Below are 15,211 nucleotides of genomic sequence, written 5' to 3'. Positions count from 1 at the left end.
CAGCACATTTAGTTTCCTCTTGAAGGGGGCATGCTCTCCTGTAACTGTCAGCTGACTTTATACAGTCAGCAAGATATCTTAGTATGTGACCTGCCATAATATGCTTATTAATTGTTGTCAAGCAAGTTGATTTGTATAAAGTGGCAAATTTAATTAAGGTTAGGAAAACAAAACCATATTCTTTTATTTGCTGCTTTTAACTATGAGAAAAATGTAAACTTGACAAGAGAGGATACCACTGTTCAAAACTTTTACTTAAAATGCACAGAAAAAAATCTAACTATATTTGTTCCTGAAGTTTTTTTTTTTTTTTTTTTTTTTTTTTTTTAAATCATAGTGGATTGACACAAAATGGTTAGCACAGAAAATAATCTTTGTAACTGCTTTTATGATGGTGAAAATAAAATCTGGTTTCTTTTAATAGGAATTTGATTTATGCCATTCTATTTTAAAGAAGTATTCTAATGTATTTCTGAAAAATGTTACTATTAAATATTAACTTACTAGAAATTACCGGTGGCTTAGCCAACAGAGGAATTGATATACCATATCTAATCATTTAGCCCAGGAGGATACTGTGTCTGCCAAGGATGGCTTGAAGTGCTTCAGAGAAGGTGCAAGAAATCCTGTGGTGAATCATCACGGAAAAAAGCATTGCCTTAGACTTCTTGAACCAATCATTAACTGATGAGGATTATGTCTTGAAGTATAGAAGAGGATATGATTGCATACCTTCAGATTTTTCTGGCTAATTCTTTTGATCATACTAAGCTCTGGCCTCCGTGATACATTGTGGCAGTGAGTTTTGTAGGCATTGCTTATTTAAGTGTGGCCTTGTATAATTTGTTGTCTTTCAATTTCATAGACTGAGCCATTGCTTTTATAATAAAAAAGAAGATAGATGTGTTGAATGAATGAGCAGAAAATTATATACCTCCATTATGCCTCCTCAAAACACTGAATAGCTGCAGCCTTTTCAGTCTCTTTATAGGGAAGTTTTTCTTTGTTGCCTGTAACGTTTGACACCTTTGTATTAGACACCTCTTATTTTCATTGGTTTTTGAGCTAGGATCATCAGAACTGCACAGAGCATTCCAAATGCGGGTATACCATCAATATCTACAAAACAGATTTCCTGTATTTCCCAACACTTTTTCTTCCCTTGGAACTCTCTCCAATATAGTACCCAGATATTTCTTCTGAAGTCAGTCAATTCAAATCCTAGCAATATGTATTAGTACAGTCTGGTTTGTTCCGCTTTGCCCTAATAGTTGTAATAATAAAATTTTGTTTTTCAGTTTTCTCCCATATACATAAGTTGAGTCATTCTGAAGTTCCACAGGGTTTTTTCGAGTCCTTACTTAGAATCCTAGAACTGGAAGGGACCTTCAGGTCATTGAGTTCAGTCACCTGCCCTCACAGCAGGACCAAGCACTGTCTAGATCAGTGGTTCCCAAACTTTTCAGCATCACGCCCCCATTTTGGTTTTTGAGAAACCCTCACACCTCCCTCCCCAAAATAATAGCAGCAAAATTTGGGGTGGGATTGATGGGGAGGGTGTGGCTGGGTCGCCTAACCCTCCTCCCTCTCCTTCCCCCCCCCGGAATTTCTTCATCCTCCCCAGGGGGGCACACCACCCAGTTTGGGAACCCATGATCTAGATCATCCCTGATAGATGTCTGTCTAACCTGCTATTAAATATCTCCAGTGATGGAGATTCCACAACCCTCTAGGCAATTTATTCCAGTGTTTAGGAAAAACTTCCTAATTGTCAGGATGGTCAGTGTCCTACCTAAACCTCCCTTGCTGTAGTTTAACCCCATTGCTTCTTGTCCTACCATCAAAGACCAAGGAGAACAATTTTTCTCCCTCTTCCATATAACACCCTTTTAGATACTTGAAAACCCCTGTCATGTCCCCTCTGTCTTCTATCTTCTAAACAAAACAAGCCCAGTTCTTTCAGTCTTCCATCATAGGTCATGTTTTCTAGACTTTTAATCATTTTTGTTGCTCTTCTCTGCACTTTATCCACATCTTTCTTAAAATGTGGCGCCCAGAACTGGACACAATACTGCAACTGAGACCTAATCAGCACAGAGCAGAGCGGAAGAATGACTTCGTGTCTTGCTCACAGCACTCCTGATTCTGGGATGCATTAACATGTTGGCTTATTTTGCAGCCGTGTCACACTGACTCATGCTTAACTTGTGGTCTACTGTGATCTCTAGATCCCTTTCTGCAGTGCTCCTTCCTAAACAGTCGCTTCCAGTTCTGTATGTGTGACTTTTTTATTTATTTTTTTACTAGGCTAAATAATGTTGTCTTCTGTATATTTTTCACCATAATAGTCGTTCACCACATGTGACGAACCCCCGCCCCCCCATGCTTTATGAAATGGACTCATGGACATGAATATATATAACTCAAAGGTGGTTTGTGCAAATTATTTTATGTAAGCCCATCGATCTTCATGTCATGATCTGCTGGCTCTGTTTCTTACGCTGTTGTATGTATCATTTGTGTGCGTAAAATTAGAGACATGGAGTAGGGAATACTTTGTGAGGTTTCAAATGTGTGAATGGGAGACATGGAAGGTGTTTCCTGTATCTTCTAGATGTGCCACTGTTAAACAATCTTTTGTCCTTAAGTCTGAGCAGTGGTTGGTAGGAGTGGCCTCAACTCCTTAACAAAAGGACTAGGAAAGGAGAGGCTGGGGTCTTTTGGCTGGGCTGCACCTGGAGGAAGGGCCGGGGACCCCAGGGTGTGGAGGAAAGCCCTGGTTTGGAGGGGCAGCTGGAAAAGAAGTTTTACGGTAAGTTTGATTGTACTGAGGTTTCAATGTAGAATTAGCCAAGCAGTTTTGTTTCTTTTGATTTGTAACCTACTTTGCTCTGCCTGTCTTCACTTATTACTCCTTAAATCCTACTGCTTAAACTTAATTAAACCATTTTTATTGTCTATCAAACCCAGTGTAAGCAAATGTTACCTTTGGGGGAGGGGGTAACCAGTGTGCACATTCCCGCTTTCATTGTTAAAGGTGGCTTACTTAATTTTTTGGGGTATGATCCCATCTGGGGAATGATAACCCCAGATGGGATAGGCTGGGCCCTAAACTGCGCACTCCTTAGACCTGAAGAGGTTTGGTGTCTGTACTGCTTTTCAGTGGGGGCAGGGACCTGAGCTCGGGGCCTTTCTGGAGGAGACCAGCGAAGCTGGCCCAGCGGTACTGGGCAGTGAGGAGCCCCAGAGAGCAGGAAGGCGACTGTCAGTGGCCATGTCAGCACCCTGGGAGGCACCCCGAGAGGTCATCTGTGACCGCACCCCGTCACAATCCAATCTTTTAGAACAATAATAAGATACTGCAAGTCTTGCAATATATCCTTGTGTACCCTAGTATTAATCCTTTGTCATAACAGTTGATTACATTACTAGAAGGAGACAGTGAACAGTTAACTAGCATTACTCTTTCTTGTTGACCCTCCTTATCCATTAAGCTCTGATTGTGCTGGTCCCTGCGACTCCAGTCTCTTTCCCTTTAATCCACTAATTTAATTTTAATCATCTGAACAGTTAACTTGTAAAATTATGTTTATATCCCTAATTCTTACCTATTTTCTGTTTTTTACCCACTTCCTAATTCATGATGGTATATTTACTTCTCATCTGATGCATAAGTAGGTACTTAAATAATAAGTCGTGAGGGATTCTTGACCAAGGCTTATTTTGAAAATCTATATCAAATTTTATGAGTTACTTTGTGAAACATTTTAAGAGTTTTAATAGTTTTCCTTTTCTGAAATCACACTAGCTTGTCCCTGTATAATTTTCTTCAAGGTGTATTGAAATTCTTATTTCATACAATGTACCTGTAATGGAACTAAGTTTTATTAGGTAATATTGGGGGCATTACAGACTATTGCCTTTAAAAAAAAAAATTACTGAAGCAATATTTGCATCTCTTTAGTACTCCATGGTATATTAGGTGATGTCTTTTATTTTTAAAGTTCCTCCAAATGTTTGGGGACTTTGTTATCCCTTACCAAGTTTGTTCAACAACCACCTTTTTTGACACATCTATCTCCAACAGCACTTTTTCTTTCTTAAGAGTAAGACTGAGAGCCATCTCAGCAATCTATCTTGCGTTGCAGACTGAAGTAAAGATGTAACTTGTCTTTGTCTTCCTTATTCTGTTAATCCAAAAAAACCTCACCAATCTTATTTTTTGCTTTTTGATATAGTTTATATCATATATTTGGTGTCTCTTTAGCTTTTTGCTCTTCAAATCTTGTAGCTCTCCTAATTCACCTATTCTGCCTGCCTGACACAGAAAGGACAGCAAGCTGTTAAATTTAACTTGGATTTTTATTTTCTGAAGAATACTTGTTTTTTGGCTCAAATCACCAGGATGATTTTTTTCTACTTAAGGGGATTAGCGCAGCATCATGGCCAAATAGGGTTTACTCTTTTTTCTTAAGTCATTATACTTTCCCACGCAAATTCATTTCTTATAGATCCTGTTGATTTGTGTACTTTACTTTAATATAGCTCTAAAATACAAAGGGTTTTTTTGGGGGGCGGGGGGAATCCTGCTATGCTTTAGGTGTTGACTATAAACGTATGTGGGAAAGATTATTGGTAGAGGCAGTGTCTTTAGTAAGACAGTTGACTGAGAACTTGAGAAGACCATAAAACAAAATATGCAAGGATTCCAATCCCAAATAGTCATAACAAAGAAACAGACTAGGGTGTATTACCTATCTTTGTATTAATATGGTGAAAGGGTAAGAGTTGTTTTTTGTTTTTAAATGAATTCATTTTGTTCCTCTACACCATTGGTTCTCAAACTGCAGTCCGCAGACCCCCACCTTCCAGGTGGTCTGCAGCCCACCTCCTCTTTGTGCTTCCCCTTGCAACAGAGAGCCTGTGCCAATGCTCCAGCCTCATGGCCTCCCCCCCTCCCCCAAGTTGGGATGCCAGTTCTGGCTTCCCGCTGGTGAGGCAGGTAGGAGAGAGGAGACAGCCCCCAACTTTCCTTCTGGATCTAGCTCACAAGGAAGAAGCGGAGCCAGGAGCAGCTCTGTGTGCTGCTGCTCCCTCTTTTCAGGTGGGGGGAACAGCATGGATGTGCTGTCTGGAGGCTTTCTTTGCTACTCCTATTGGCGGAATCAGGGACGCATGACTGGGAGCAGCGCAGCATGTGAAAGCAATAAGTGTGTCCCCCATCCCCCCCCCATTCTCTTATGCCCAGACTCTGTACCCCTCCCCCTTTTTGCACCTTCCTCCCGGCCAGACATTCTACCCCCAGCCTGCTCCTAGACCCTGTTCCTGGCCAGACACCCTGCTCCCCAACCTGCTCCTGCATCTGACCTCCTACCCAGCCCTTGCACCCTCACCCTCTCCTGCACCCCACCTCCCACCCAGATCCTGCATCCCTATCCCACTCACTGGCAGCCCTGTCCTGCATGCTGAACCCGTCATTTTTTGTCCCCATCCCAGAGCTGAGGGGGGGAGGGGAGAGAGAGAACACAAAATCCACTAGCCCTAGAACCCTGGAAGAGTAAATCTGACCTATGGGCATAGGCGTGTGGAGGGGGTGTGCTGGGTGTGCCCAGGCACACCCTAATGTCTCAAAAAAAAAAAAAGCGGCTTTGTGTTTTGTTTTAATTGCACGATACGCTCTTTTAAATAAAGTTTAGTTGTTTAATTTTAAAAAAATTAAAGTTCAGTTGAGTTTAGTTTCTTTAGTTTGTTTGATGAATAAAAATAATGTCCTTTATGACTGAGTATTCAGGAAATGTTCGCCTTTTAAAAATAAAATTCCCTGGGTTCACACCCTAATGAAATGTGCTATGAACACCTATGTCTATCGGAACACTGAACCGCAGTCCTCCCTGTCTCTCCCCCTCACCCTATGGGGCTAGAGCACCTGAGGAGTGAGGTGTCTCAATTGGGAGCCATATGAGTGAGGATTGGGGATTTTTGGAGGAGTTTTGTTTTTTGTTTTTTTGTTTTTGTTTTTTTTGCTTCTCACTTATGTGGTTCCCATCTGATTTTTCTGTTGGTCAGTGGTCTCTGCCATAAATAAAGAAGACATTGAAACATTTTGTGTTGGTCATGAATTAATATTTTTCTTTGGTTAGTTTCCCAAACTTCATTTTAAATAGAGTTAACACTTCATCTGTTTAATATTTTAAATTAAACCATTCTCTCTAGCTGCGTCACTCGCAGAATGGCTTGGGCATAATTATGTAGCTAATGGAGAGTTTCCATTAGTAACTGGTGGTCCGTGGAAAGGTTTGCAGTGAGCCAAGTGAGAACCGCTGATCTACACATCATGAATTCTTTAATGATTTAGAATCTTTAATACTTTAAAAAAAACAAAAACAAAAAACCAAGGCTTTGCACTTCAGTGTTTAGTGAAACCTATTTTAAGTTTCAGAAACTAGCAGGATAGGCTTTAAAATAGAATGGAATTGTACTGAACACCTGAGGTACTTTTGAAGTGATTGTTTAAAGGTTACTTTTGGAAGCACTTTGATAAAAGCGTCTTGTGTCTGTTAAATCTTAACTGTTGGGTATATTAGCATAATCCCTGAATTTATTAGTAGAAGCTTTAAATGATTCCAGTAACCTAAAAATAGTGGTAAATTGCTATTCTTCAATAAAATCTGAAGAGGTTAATGTCAACATTTAACTTGTATGTAAAGAATCTTCTGAAATGTGGATTTTTTTTTTAAAGCTTCACAATGAAGATGATCCTCCAGAATCTACAGTTGAGCAACCATCCACTTCTACAGAGATTGCACAAACTTCTCAGCCAGCAACTTTATCTGAAGCAGATGTTTCTCCTCCACCTTACTGTAGTATTTCTGGAGAAGCAGCTGTGACCTCAGGTACTTTTTCTTGGTTATGTAACCGCTTTAGCTAGTAGTACTGTTTGAGGATATCTGCATCTCTCCATCAGCTACTCATTGTGGGGTAATATGATCCCATCTTTTTCATGCTTACTATTATCTGATATGTGTATACTTTTAATTCCACAATTGCTTGTTCGCTCTTGTTCAGAGTAGTCCCGAAGTATGCATTGCGGCCCTGATCCTGCAAACATTTCCCCTGTGAATATCATGAATATGTGTCTGCACATAGGAAGTATTTGCAAGAGAAACACCTGTGCTACCATCACTGTCAGCTGCAGAAACCTGTTATATGCTGATGCTGCAGTATAAAGGAAAGCAAATCTATACATTTTCTAATATTGCTTGGTTTTGCAATGAATTAATATTTTGTACACTTGGGTATATAAGTTAAATATCTTGAAACTGTTGTGTTTGTTAGTATGTGAATATGGAGCAAATTAAGGAATCTGTAGTGCAGGAAAGCGATACTCCATCTTGCACAGTACTGCAAATGGTGTTCATCTCTGCTGACACAGCTGTGAGAGCAACTGCAACATCTATTGTGATGAGGCATGTGTTGTGATTACAAGCAGTAAGGGTCCCCAAAGAGCTCCAGACCGAAGTGGAGGATCTACTATTTGAGAAAGATAAGCTCTTTGTGAAAAAAAATAGATGAAGTCTTTCACTCCAGCAAGGACTTGCAGACCACCTTACACACTTTGGGGATGTATATGCCCCCATGTCGTAGGAGACGGTGTACTTCCTGCCAGAGAGAGAGAGAGAGACTTGACATTTGGTAGGCAGCAATATCAAAGGCCATTCGACTGTAATCGCGCCAGGAAAAGAAACCAGCGCCAACGAACCAATAACACTCATCCAACCTCCAAGCAGCAGGTTTGAGGCTTTGGTTGGTGGCCTGCACAATCTCTCCACTCAACCAGTGTCTTCTGAATATGCCATATTCCATCACCATTTGTGCCCTTTTTACATCCAGTGGGCAGCAATTACCACTGACCGCTGGGTCCTAGAGATGATAAAGTGCAGATATTCTATTGCTCTGATTTCAGTTCCTCCAACCTTCCCCATCTCTCTTCAGAGATCCCCCTCTCGAATTCTGCTCCTTCAAGAGGTGTCCTACGCATAGGAGCTATAGAGAGGGTACCCGGGCAATATCAGGGCAGGGGATTTTACTCAAATTACTTCCTCACAGAAAAAAGAACAGGCATCTGGAGACCCATCCTTGATCTCCGCCATCTAAACAAATACTTCCGCAAACAGTGATTCAAGATGGTCTCACTTGTGGCAATTACCCTGGCACTGGAGGAGGGAGACTGGCTTGCAGCACTCGACCTCCAAGATGCGTATTTTCATATAACCATATATCAACTCTCAGACACTTCCTCCACTTTTCTCTGTCTTCAGACCAGTTACAGAGTTCTGCCTTTTGGCCTTTCATCTGCTCCCAGAGTCTTCTCCAAGACCTTGGCTATAGCAGCAGCAAAGGCATCATTATATTTCCATACCTAAAAAATGTCTCATTTGCAGCCCTTCACAGGAGGCCACAAGAGATGCTCTTTACCAAGGGCTTTTTCAAATCTCTCGGCCTGATTATCAGTGAGCAGAAGTCTACCCTCTGACCGACCCAATCCCTAGAATTCATAGAGCTTGTCTTGATTGTACCACAGCATGAGCCAAACCAACGCGTTGAAGCAATAAAAATCTTGGCTCCAGCCAGGGTATTGAGTCCCACGATCCCAATACTTACCTGCCTTCAGCTTATGGCACACATGGCTGCTACAGCATACTTCATCTGACATACGTGTCTGCACTTCAGGTGCCTTTAACGCTGGCTTGCCTTGGTCTGCACGCTGTCCAAACACTGTGTGCACAGTCACATCTCAGTTCCCCTGAGTGTCGTTTTGTTCTTGCACTGGTGGATCAATCTAAGGAACCTCATACCTGGTATCCTATTTCATGAGACACAGGCATCCAGCCACATTACCATGAATGCATCGCACTTCGGCTGGGATGCTGTTTCCAACGTCGCTTTGCTTAGGGCAAATGGTCTGCCAATGAGTCCAGGCTCCACATCAGTCTTCAGGAGCTCTGAGCTGTGCACAACACCTGCAAACACTTCCTTCAACACATCCAGGGTTCCATGGTACGCATCCTTACAGACAGTTTCACTACCTCGTTTTACATCCATTGACAGGGAGGTACACATTCTTGCGCTCTGTTCAGAGACTGTATGCCTGTGGAACTAGTGTATCCACAACAATCTTACCATCACCGCATCATACCTACTTGGCGTCAAGAGTGTTATTGAAGATACCCTTAGTCACCAGTTTGCAATAGAACATGAATGGGAAATTCATACTAGGATCCTGCACAATGTCTTCCACTGATGGGGTTGGCTGTTGGTAGACCTCTTTGTAACATGCCACAATACCAAGTGCCTTCAGTATTGCTCCAGGGTAGGCATGTTACCCAGATCTTTGGGAGATGCTTTTCTTATTCCATGGAATACTCACCTCGTCGACACCTTTCCTCCCATCCTGCTCATCCCCAGAGTCCTCCACAAGATAGTCAGACAATGCCGTAGTCATCCTCCTATCCCGGCATGGGCCAGACAGATCTGGATTCCCTGTTTCTACCCCTGTTTCTCCAATCTCCCTACCCTCTTGCAACCTGCCCAGATCTCCTTTCGCAGAACAGAGGCACCCTTTGCCACCTGCAACCACAGACACTACATCTGATGGCATGGCTCCTCTCTGGTTCTCAGAGGCAGAACAAAGGTGTTCATAATAAGTAAGGAATGTCCTACTCCACCGTAGACATCTGACCACTTGCCTCTATAAGTGGAGGCAATTTATGGCCTGATGTGAGAGAAACTACATCCAAGCCTTGACTACCTCCCACCATACAGTCCTCGACTACTTTATGTTCCTGCAACAACATGGTCATCAGTTTCATCACTTATGCTTGCAGTGTTCCACCCTCCAGTTGATGGTTCTCTGCCCTCTTCCTTCCTTCCTTCCTTCCTTCCTTCCTCCCTCCCTCCCACCCACCCACCTACCTACCTACCTACCTACCGTTTCAATTTCCACATCAAGGGCACACTGTTGACTCATATCTAGCTCTATCGTTCTTCTGGCTTTCTGCCCAAAGCCTCTTGCTCCCTGAGAAGAGGTTATTCTAGACACCCTGGATGCCTGAAGGAGGGTGTTCTATATAGATGGTACATGGCCCTTCCAAAAATCACAGATGCCATTTGTTTCACTGGCGGAGCATTCCAGGGGAATGCCACTCTCATTGCGGTGTGTCTCAAAATTGGTAACATCTTGCATTCTCCAGTGTTATTCCCTCCGAGGCACACCTCTTCCTATGCCCCTTAGGGTGCACTCCACTCGAGTGGTGACAGCATCAAAAGCCTTCTTAAAGGGAGTTCTGCTCAAAGACATCTGTTGTGCTGCTACCTGATCCTCTAATCATACTTTCATGAGGCACTATGCAATTTCTACAATAGAGGACACTAACTTTGTGGTAGCCAGTGCGTCCTTTCATCGCACATAAAACCTAGCCAAAGCCCACCTTCCATCTTTGTGTACCGCTAAGTAGTCATCAACACTGGAGAACCCGTGGGAACATCAGTCGAGGAAGGGGAAGTTACTCACCTTGTGCAGTAACAGTGGTTCTTTGAGATGGGTAATGGCGCACCCACCAGGACACACATCTTGAGGAACTGCCATTACTGCACAAGGTAACTTCCCTTTTATATATAATCAAATTTGATAGCAGAGGACAAAGTTGGCTAATATTTTGTTTTTAAAAATGTGCTATCTTTATATTTAAAAGGCCCCCAGGGAACTTCAGTACTAGTAAGCAAGTTAAAAAGAGTATGGTAAAACTCCTTGCATGAATAAATAGCTACAAACCAATATAATCCCGGTTGCCACGCCACGTGCTAGGGGTGGGGCCAAGAGCTGTGAGCCCTTTCAACTGCTTCTATTCAAAGGGTTCGTTCCTTCCTGCAGGGAAGGCGCAAGCCCTTAAATAGAAGCAGTTGAAAGGACTTGCAGCTCCTGGCACTGCCCCTTCTGCCTGAGGCCCCAACCTTTCTCGGGTGGCACTACCCCCCCTTTCAAAAATGATTGCTCATACCTGATCTAGGTAGTGCTTGGTCCTGCTATAAGTGCAGGGTACTAAACTTGATGATCTCTGGAGGTTCCTTCCAGTTCTATGATTCTTTTATGTAAAGTATTACTTTTTTAAAAGTAACATATCAAAACGGAAACATTTGAAGAGCAAGCAATTGTCTTGCCTCTGATGTGATATGTCCAGGGTAAGCATGAGTCTATTTTTTAACATTAAGAACCTCAAGCTCTTTTTTTCTGATGTTTCTTTGCACCCTTGTTCTACCATCAGATAAAATAATTGTGTATGAGCGGAACACTTGTTTGCTTTTTAGCAAACTGTAAACTTAATTCCAAAACTCTTCACCCTTTTTCTACAGAAAGTTTCTAGGTCAGACTTTAATGAAATTACTTTTGAGTTGTCACTCTGGGCTTCTTTAAATTGTGAATCACTCTTGCCTGTTGGGTAAACTTTTCTTAAAAAAATAACCAAAAAACTTCTTGCAATGTCTGCAAACACTTATAGGTCAAGTTGCTGTTAAACAAAGAGACTGAAATTAATGACTCTACAGTTTAAATGTCACCAGCCCTTCTGTTACTTTAGTGCACATTAATATTGCTGTAGACTATTTTCTGTTTTTTCTTTTGAGATACAAAGCATGAATCTCATTCTTTTTGTTTTTAACAGAAACAGAAACACACAATGAATTTTACCCTGTACCACCTCCATATAGTGTAGCTACCTCTCTTCCTACTTACGATGAAGCAGAGAAAGCCAAAGCTGCAGCAATGGCAGCTGCTGCAGCCGAAGCTGCACAAAGAGTAAGTTGAAATATCTGTGTAAAAATCTTTGGGGGAATCTGTAGATGAAGCTGATTTTAAAAATGTATAGTTCTCTAAAGTTATGTAAAAAGAATGTAGGCCCACGTGTTTGGGTTTTTTTTAAATAATTTTTGGGTGATGTCTTTTGGTTGCTTAATATCTTTTGAAGTTATAGAACTGTAGAGCATTTATTTAAGTACAGCTGTTTGTTAAACTCCTCAACCCCCTCCCCCCCCTTCCCATTCTCTATAGTTAGTATGTACCAGCAGGGTGGGGATGAGAGGATTCATTGAGTTAACTATTCCAATTCCTGGGATAAAAAATTTATGTTGAGTCAGAAATGTGGTGCTTTTTATTGCTGACAAAGAAAAAACTGACAAATTGAGACAAGAGGAGGTGACTGGGGAAAAAAATATATATGGCATTTCCTAACTTTTGAGTGCTTGACTTTGCAATTTTTAATGTTTATTTTGGTTTTTCATTTTCATTTCGGGTTTTTTTGTGTATGTGCTACTCTGCCCTCTCTATCCATAGGTTTCCCCTCATTAATTTATCCCTTTAGAAAAATTCTAATTGCAGTCTTAGTTTAGAATATTAAAAGGGAAATAGGTAATGAAAACCAAGTGATATTTATAAGATCTTTTAAATGAAAAAAATAATTTTCAGAATAGTTTAATGATTTGTTTGTAATAAATGGCTTTCTTGTAACACTCTTCCTTAGTTCTTTTGTCTTATGTTTTTTCTGTTTTACATGCTTAGCACGGCCAGTTTAGGGAATCTAGGAGTCTGTTTGATGAAATATTCCTCAGTCCACCAGAGGTATGGCACAGTTCTATCTAGTTTAGACATTGCTATGAATTTTCATACTGGTAAACATTGAGTTGCCCGTACCCACTTCAGAAGTATTTTATCACCATTGAAATATCAGAAATTGTTACATATGCGAAATATGTGCCATTTGAAAATCTGTATTTGAATTATGTTAATATTTACGACAACTCTTTTTCAGGGGATTATAAATTATGTTTATGAAAAGATATTATACAAACCTTTTGCACTGTATAAAGCTGCAGCAGCTGTCAGACAGGTTGCTTAAGACTCAAATTTCTTAATTGATTAGCCAGTTTTTCTCAGGATAGATGCTAAATACCTGTTGGAGAAAATTATAACCCCCTGAAAAATATTCATGATGAAGCTGATGACAGAACTGTAACCATAGTGTCAGTACCAGATACCTCTATAACTGAAGATGCTGGAAGATTAGCACTTTTCTGTTCACAGTATATGCTATTGTATTTGTGATGCTTATTATTTATTTTATTTCCTTAAATGTTATCCTTGGATTCTGGTCTTAAAAGCCAAATTAGTTTTTTATAGTAACAAGTGTATCATAAAATCTGTAGCAGTTACAAAAAAATGTGTGTGAATCTTTCAGGCTGCATGATCCGCTTTGTGAGCTAAGCAATTAAAGGGGGTAAGTGAATTAGAGCTTTTGTTTAGAGCTCTAAATGCCTCAAGTTGAGAAGCAGGGACATGTCCTTAATTTTTATGGAATGCTATTGATTCAACATTGTGTTTGTAGAAGTTTCTAGCTACTCTAAAAATCTTTTAATAAAGATATTAAGCAATATGTGGTATTCAGTTCAGGTTAACACATGACTATTACATTAAACAATTCAGAGACCCACCCCCCGCACTAAAATACCATTAAGAGGCTGGCAGTATTTACCTATAAGGAAACACTGCAACATATAAAACAAAACTATACAAACAAGATAATCTGCACGGGGCAAACCTACATTAGTGGAGGCATGACCTCTGGCTTGAAAGAGGTATCTTTCATATGTTATTTCTGTGATTATAAAATATTATTCAAGCCATTTGGCAACATAATCTGGGGTCAGTTGAAAACTTTCTCTGGCTATAACCAGTTGATTTAGGATTAGTATCAAATACCCATTTGCATAATTTAAGGCCATTAATATAATATGTAACTATTATGATAGTTAATACATCTTGGTCTTCTATTGCACTGCTAATAACATAAACCTCACATTTAACAAAATATACTAAAATTATTAGTACTGTGTGTGTGTGAATTTCTTCTTTCAAATTCCCCAGGAAAGATCTTGATTTCTGTTTGTATCTTTCCTTTCATATGAGGGAGCTAGATAAGTAAATATACCAGAATCTGAGTATAAAAAGCTTTCATGGATCTAGACAGAATTTTACTTTCAAGTCTGTAAATAAAAACATAAGCAATCTGCTGTTGAAAATATTTTAATGTGTCAATACACTGTGCTGTACTGTGGTTAAATAATGCCCAGGGCATTTTCAAAGCAGAGTGATTTCTCTGCATCCAGGGTATTTTTAACATGAATTTTTAAAAAATGACTCTGGACGTTTAAGGCATGTCTACACAGCAGCGTTATTCCAAAATAATATAGTGTGCATCTACACAGCAAACCTGTTACTTTGAAATAAATTCTAAATAACGAGCTTCCTACTCTGACTTCTGTAAACCTCATTATATGAGGAGTAAGGGAAGTTGGGGCAAGTGTGCTCTATTTCAGTGCTCTGTTTGAAAATAACTGCTGTGTAGACATGCCCAAAGTTGAAATAAGCTATTTTGACTTAAGCTATGCAATTGACTTAGCTCAAGTTGCATAGCTTATTTCGAGTTTAGCCCTGTTGTGTAGACATGTCCTTAGTGACCATCATATGGCTTTATGGAGGGTGAAGCTGACCACCTTTTTAAAATTTTCCCAGGTGTGTCTCCTTTCTTCTGTAATGTAGCTTACTTGGTTTAAAAAAACAAAACGATAAAATGTTCCTGTTCCTCCTGTTAACTTGACGTCTGACAATGCTGTTTCATCTACAGATCATGTAATGTTATTTTAACACACTTAAATAATTTGTTTAGCTGTCGTGGAAGATGTAAAGCAAAGGTTAGAGCAGCTTTGGGAAAGTGTTTTTTTTTTTTTATCAGACCTTCCTCAAGTGTTACTTTATTTCTAAAATAAGTTTATATTTTGGTTTGAATAAAAACTGTAAATCTTTCTAGTTAGGTATTGTATGTTTATTTCCTTCTTAATGTAGATAAACTAACATAATATAATATTAGGGATGATGTGAGTGGGGGACACTCTCTTTAAGGAGCTATAGGAATTTATATTTTCTTCCTTGATCTTTATGCAGTTTTCCGCAAGAGGAAACCCATCTTGTAGCTGTTTAAGAATGGCATCATCATTTTTAGCTTTGCCTCACCTTCTATGCACTTAGCCTTATGTACAAATCTGAAATACACGTTTCCAAACCTTCTATTAAAACTCCTCAAAATAGTAATACAGATTTTACATG

The 15,211-nt window shown here is 40.1% G+C and overlaps 1 protein-coding gene across 3 annotated transcripts in view; it reads left to right on the top strand.

The window, feature by feature from the left end:
• Nucleotides 1-15,211, top strand: part of NDFIP2 (Nedd4 family interacting protein 2) — an 83,341-nt gene that overhangs the window by 30,432 nt on the left and 37,698 nt on the right. For 2 of the 3 annotated variants that reach the window (XM_075918832.1, XM_075918834.1), the window contains 3 exons: nucleotides 6,740-6,893; nucleotides 11,718-11,851; nucleotides 12,611-12,670. In XM_075918832.1, the coding sequence (XP_075774947.1) occupies nucleotides 6,740-6,893; nucleotides 11,718-11,851; nucleotides 12,611-12,670 (348 nt within the window). The remainder of the gene's footprint in view (nucleotides 1-6,739; nucleotides 6,894-11,717; nucleotides 11,852-12,610; nucleotides 12,671-15,211) is intronic. The other variant, XM_075918833.1, reaches the window with a different exon arrangement.

This window comes from Pelodiscus sinensis, chromosome 1 (assembly GCF_049634645.1).
Source record: "Pelodiscus sinensis isolate JC-2024 chromosome 1, ASM4963464v1, whole genome shotgun sequence".
Lineage (NCBI taxonomy): Eukaryota > Metazoa > Chordata > Testudines > Trionychidae > Pelodiscus > Pelodiscus sinensis.
This window is presented reverse-complemented; position numbering and strand designations above follow the sequence as displayed.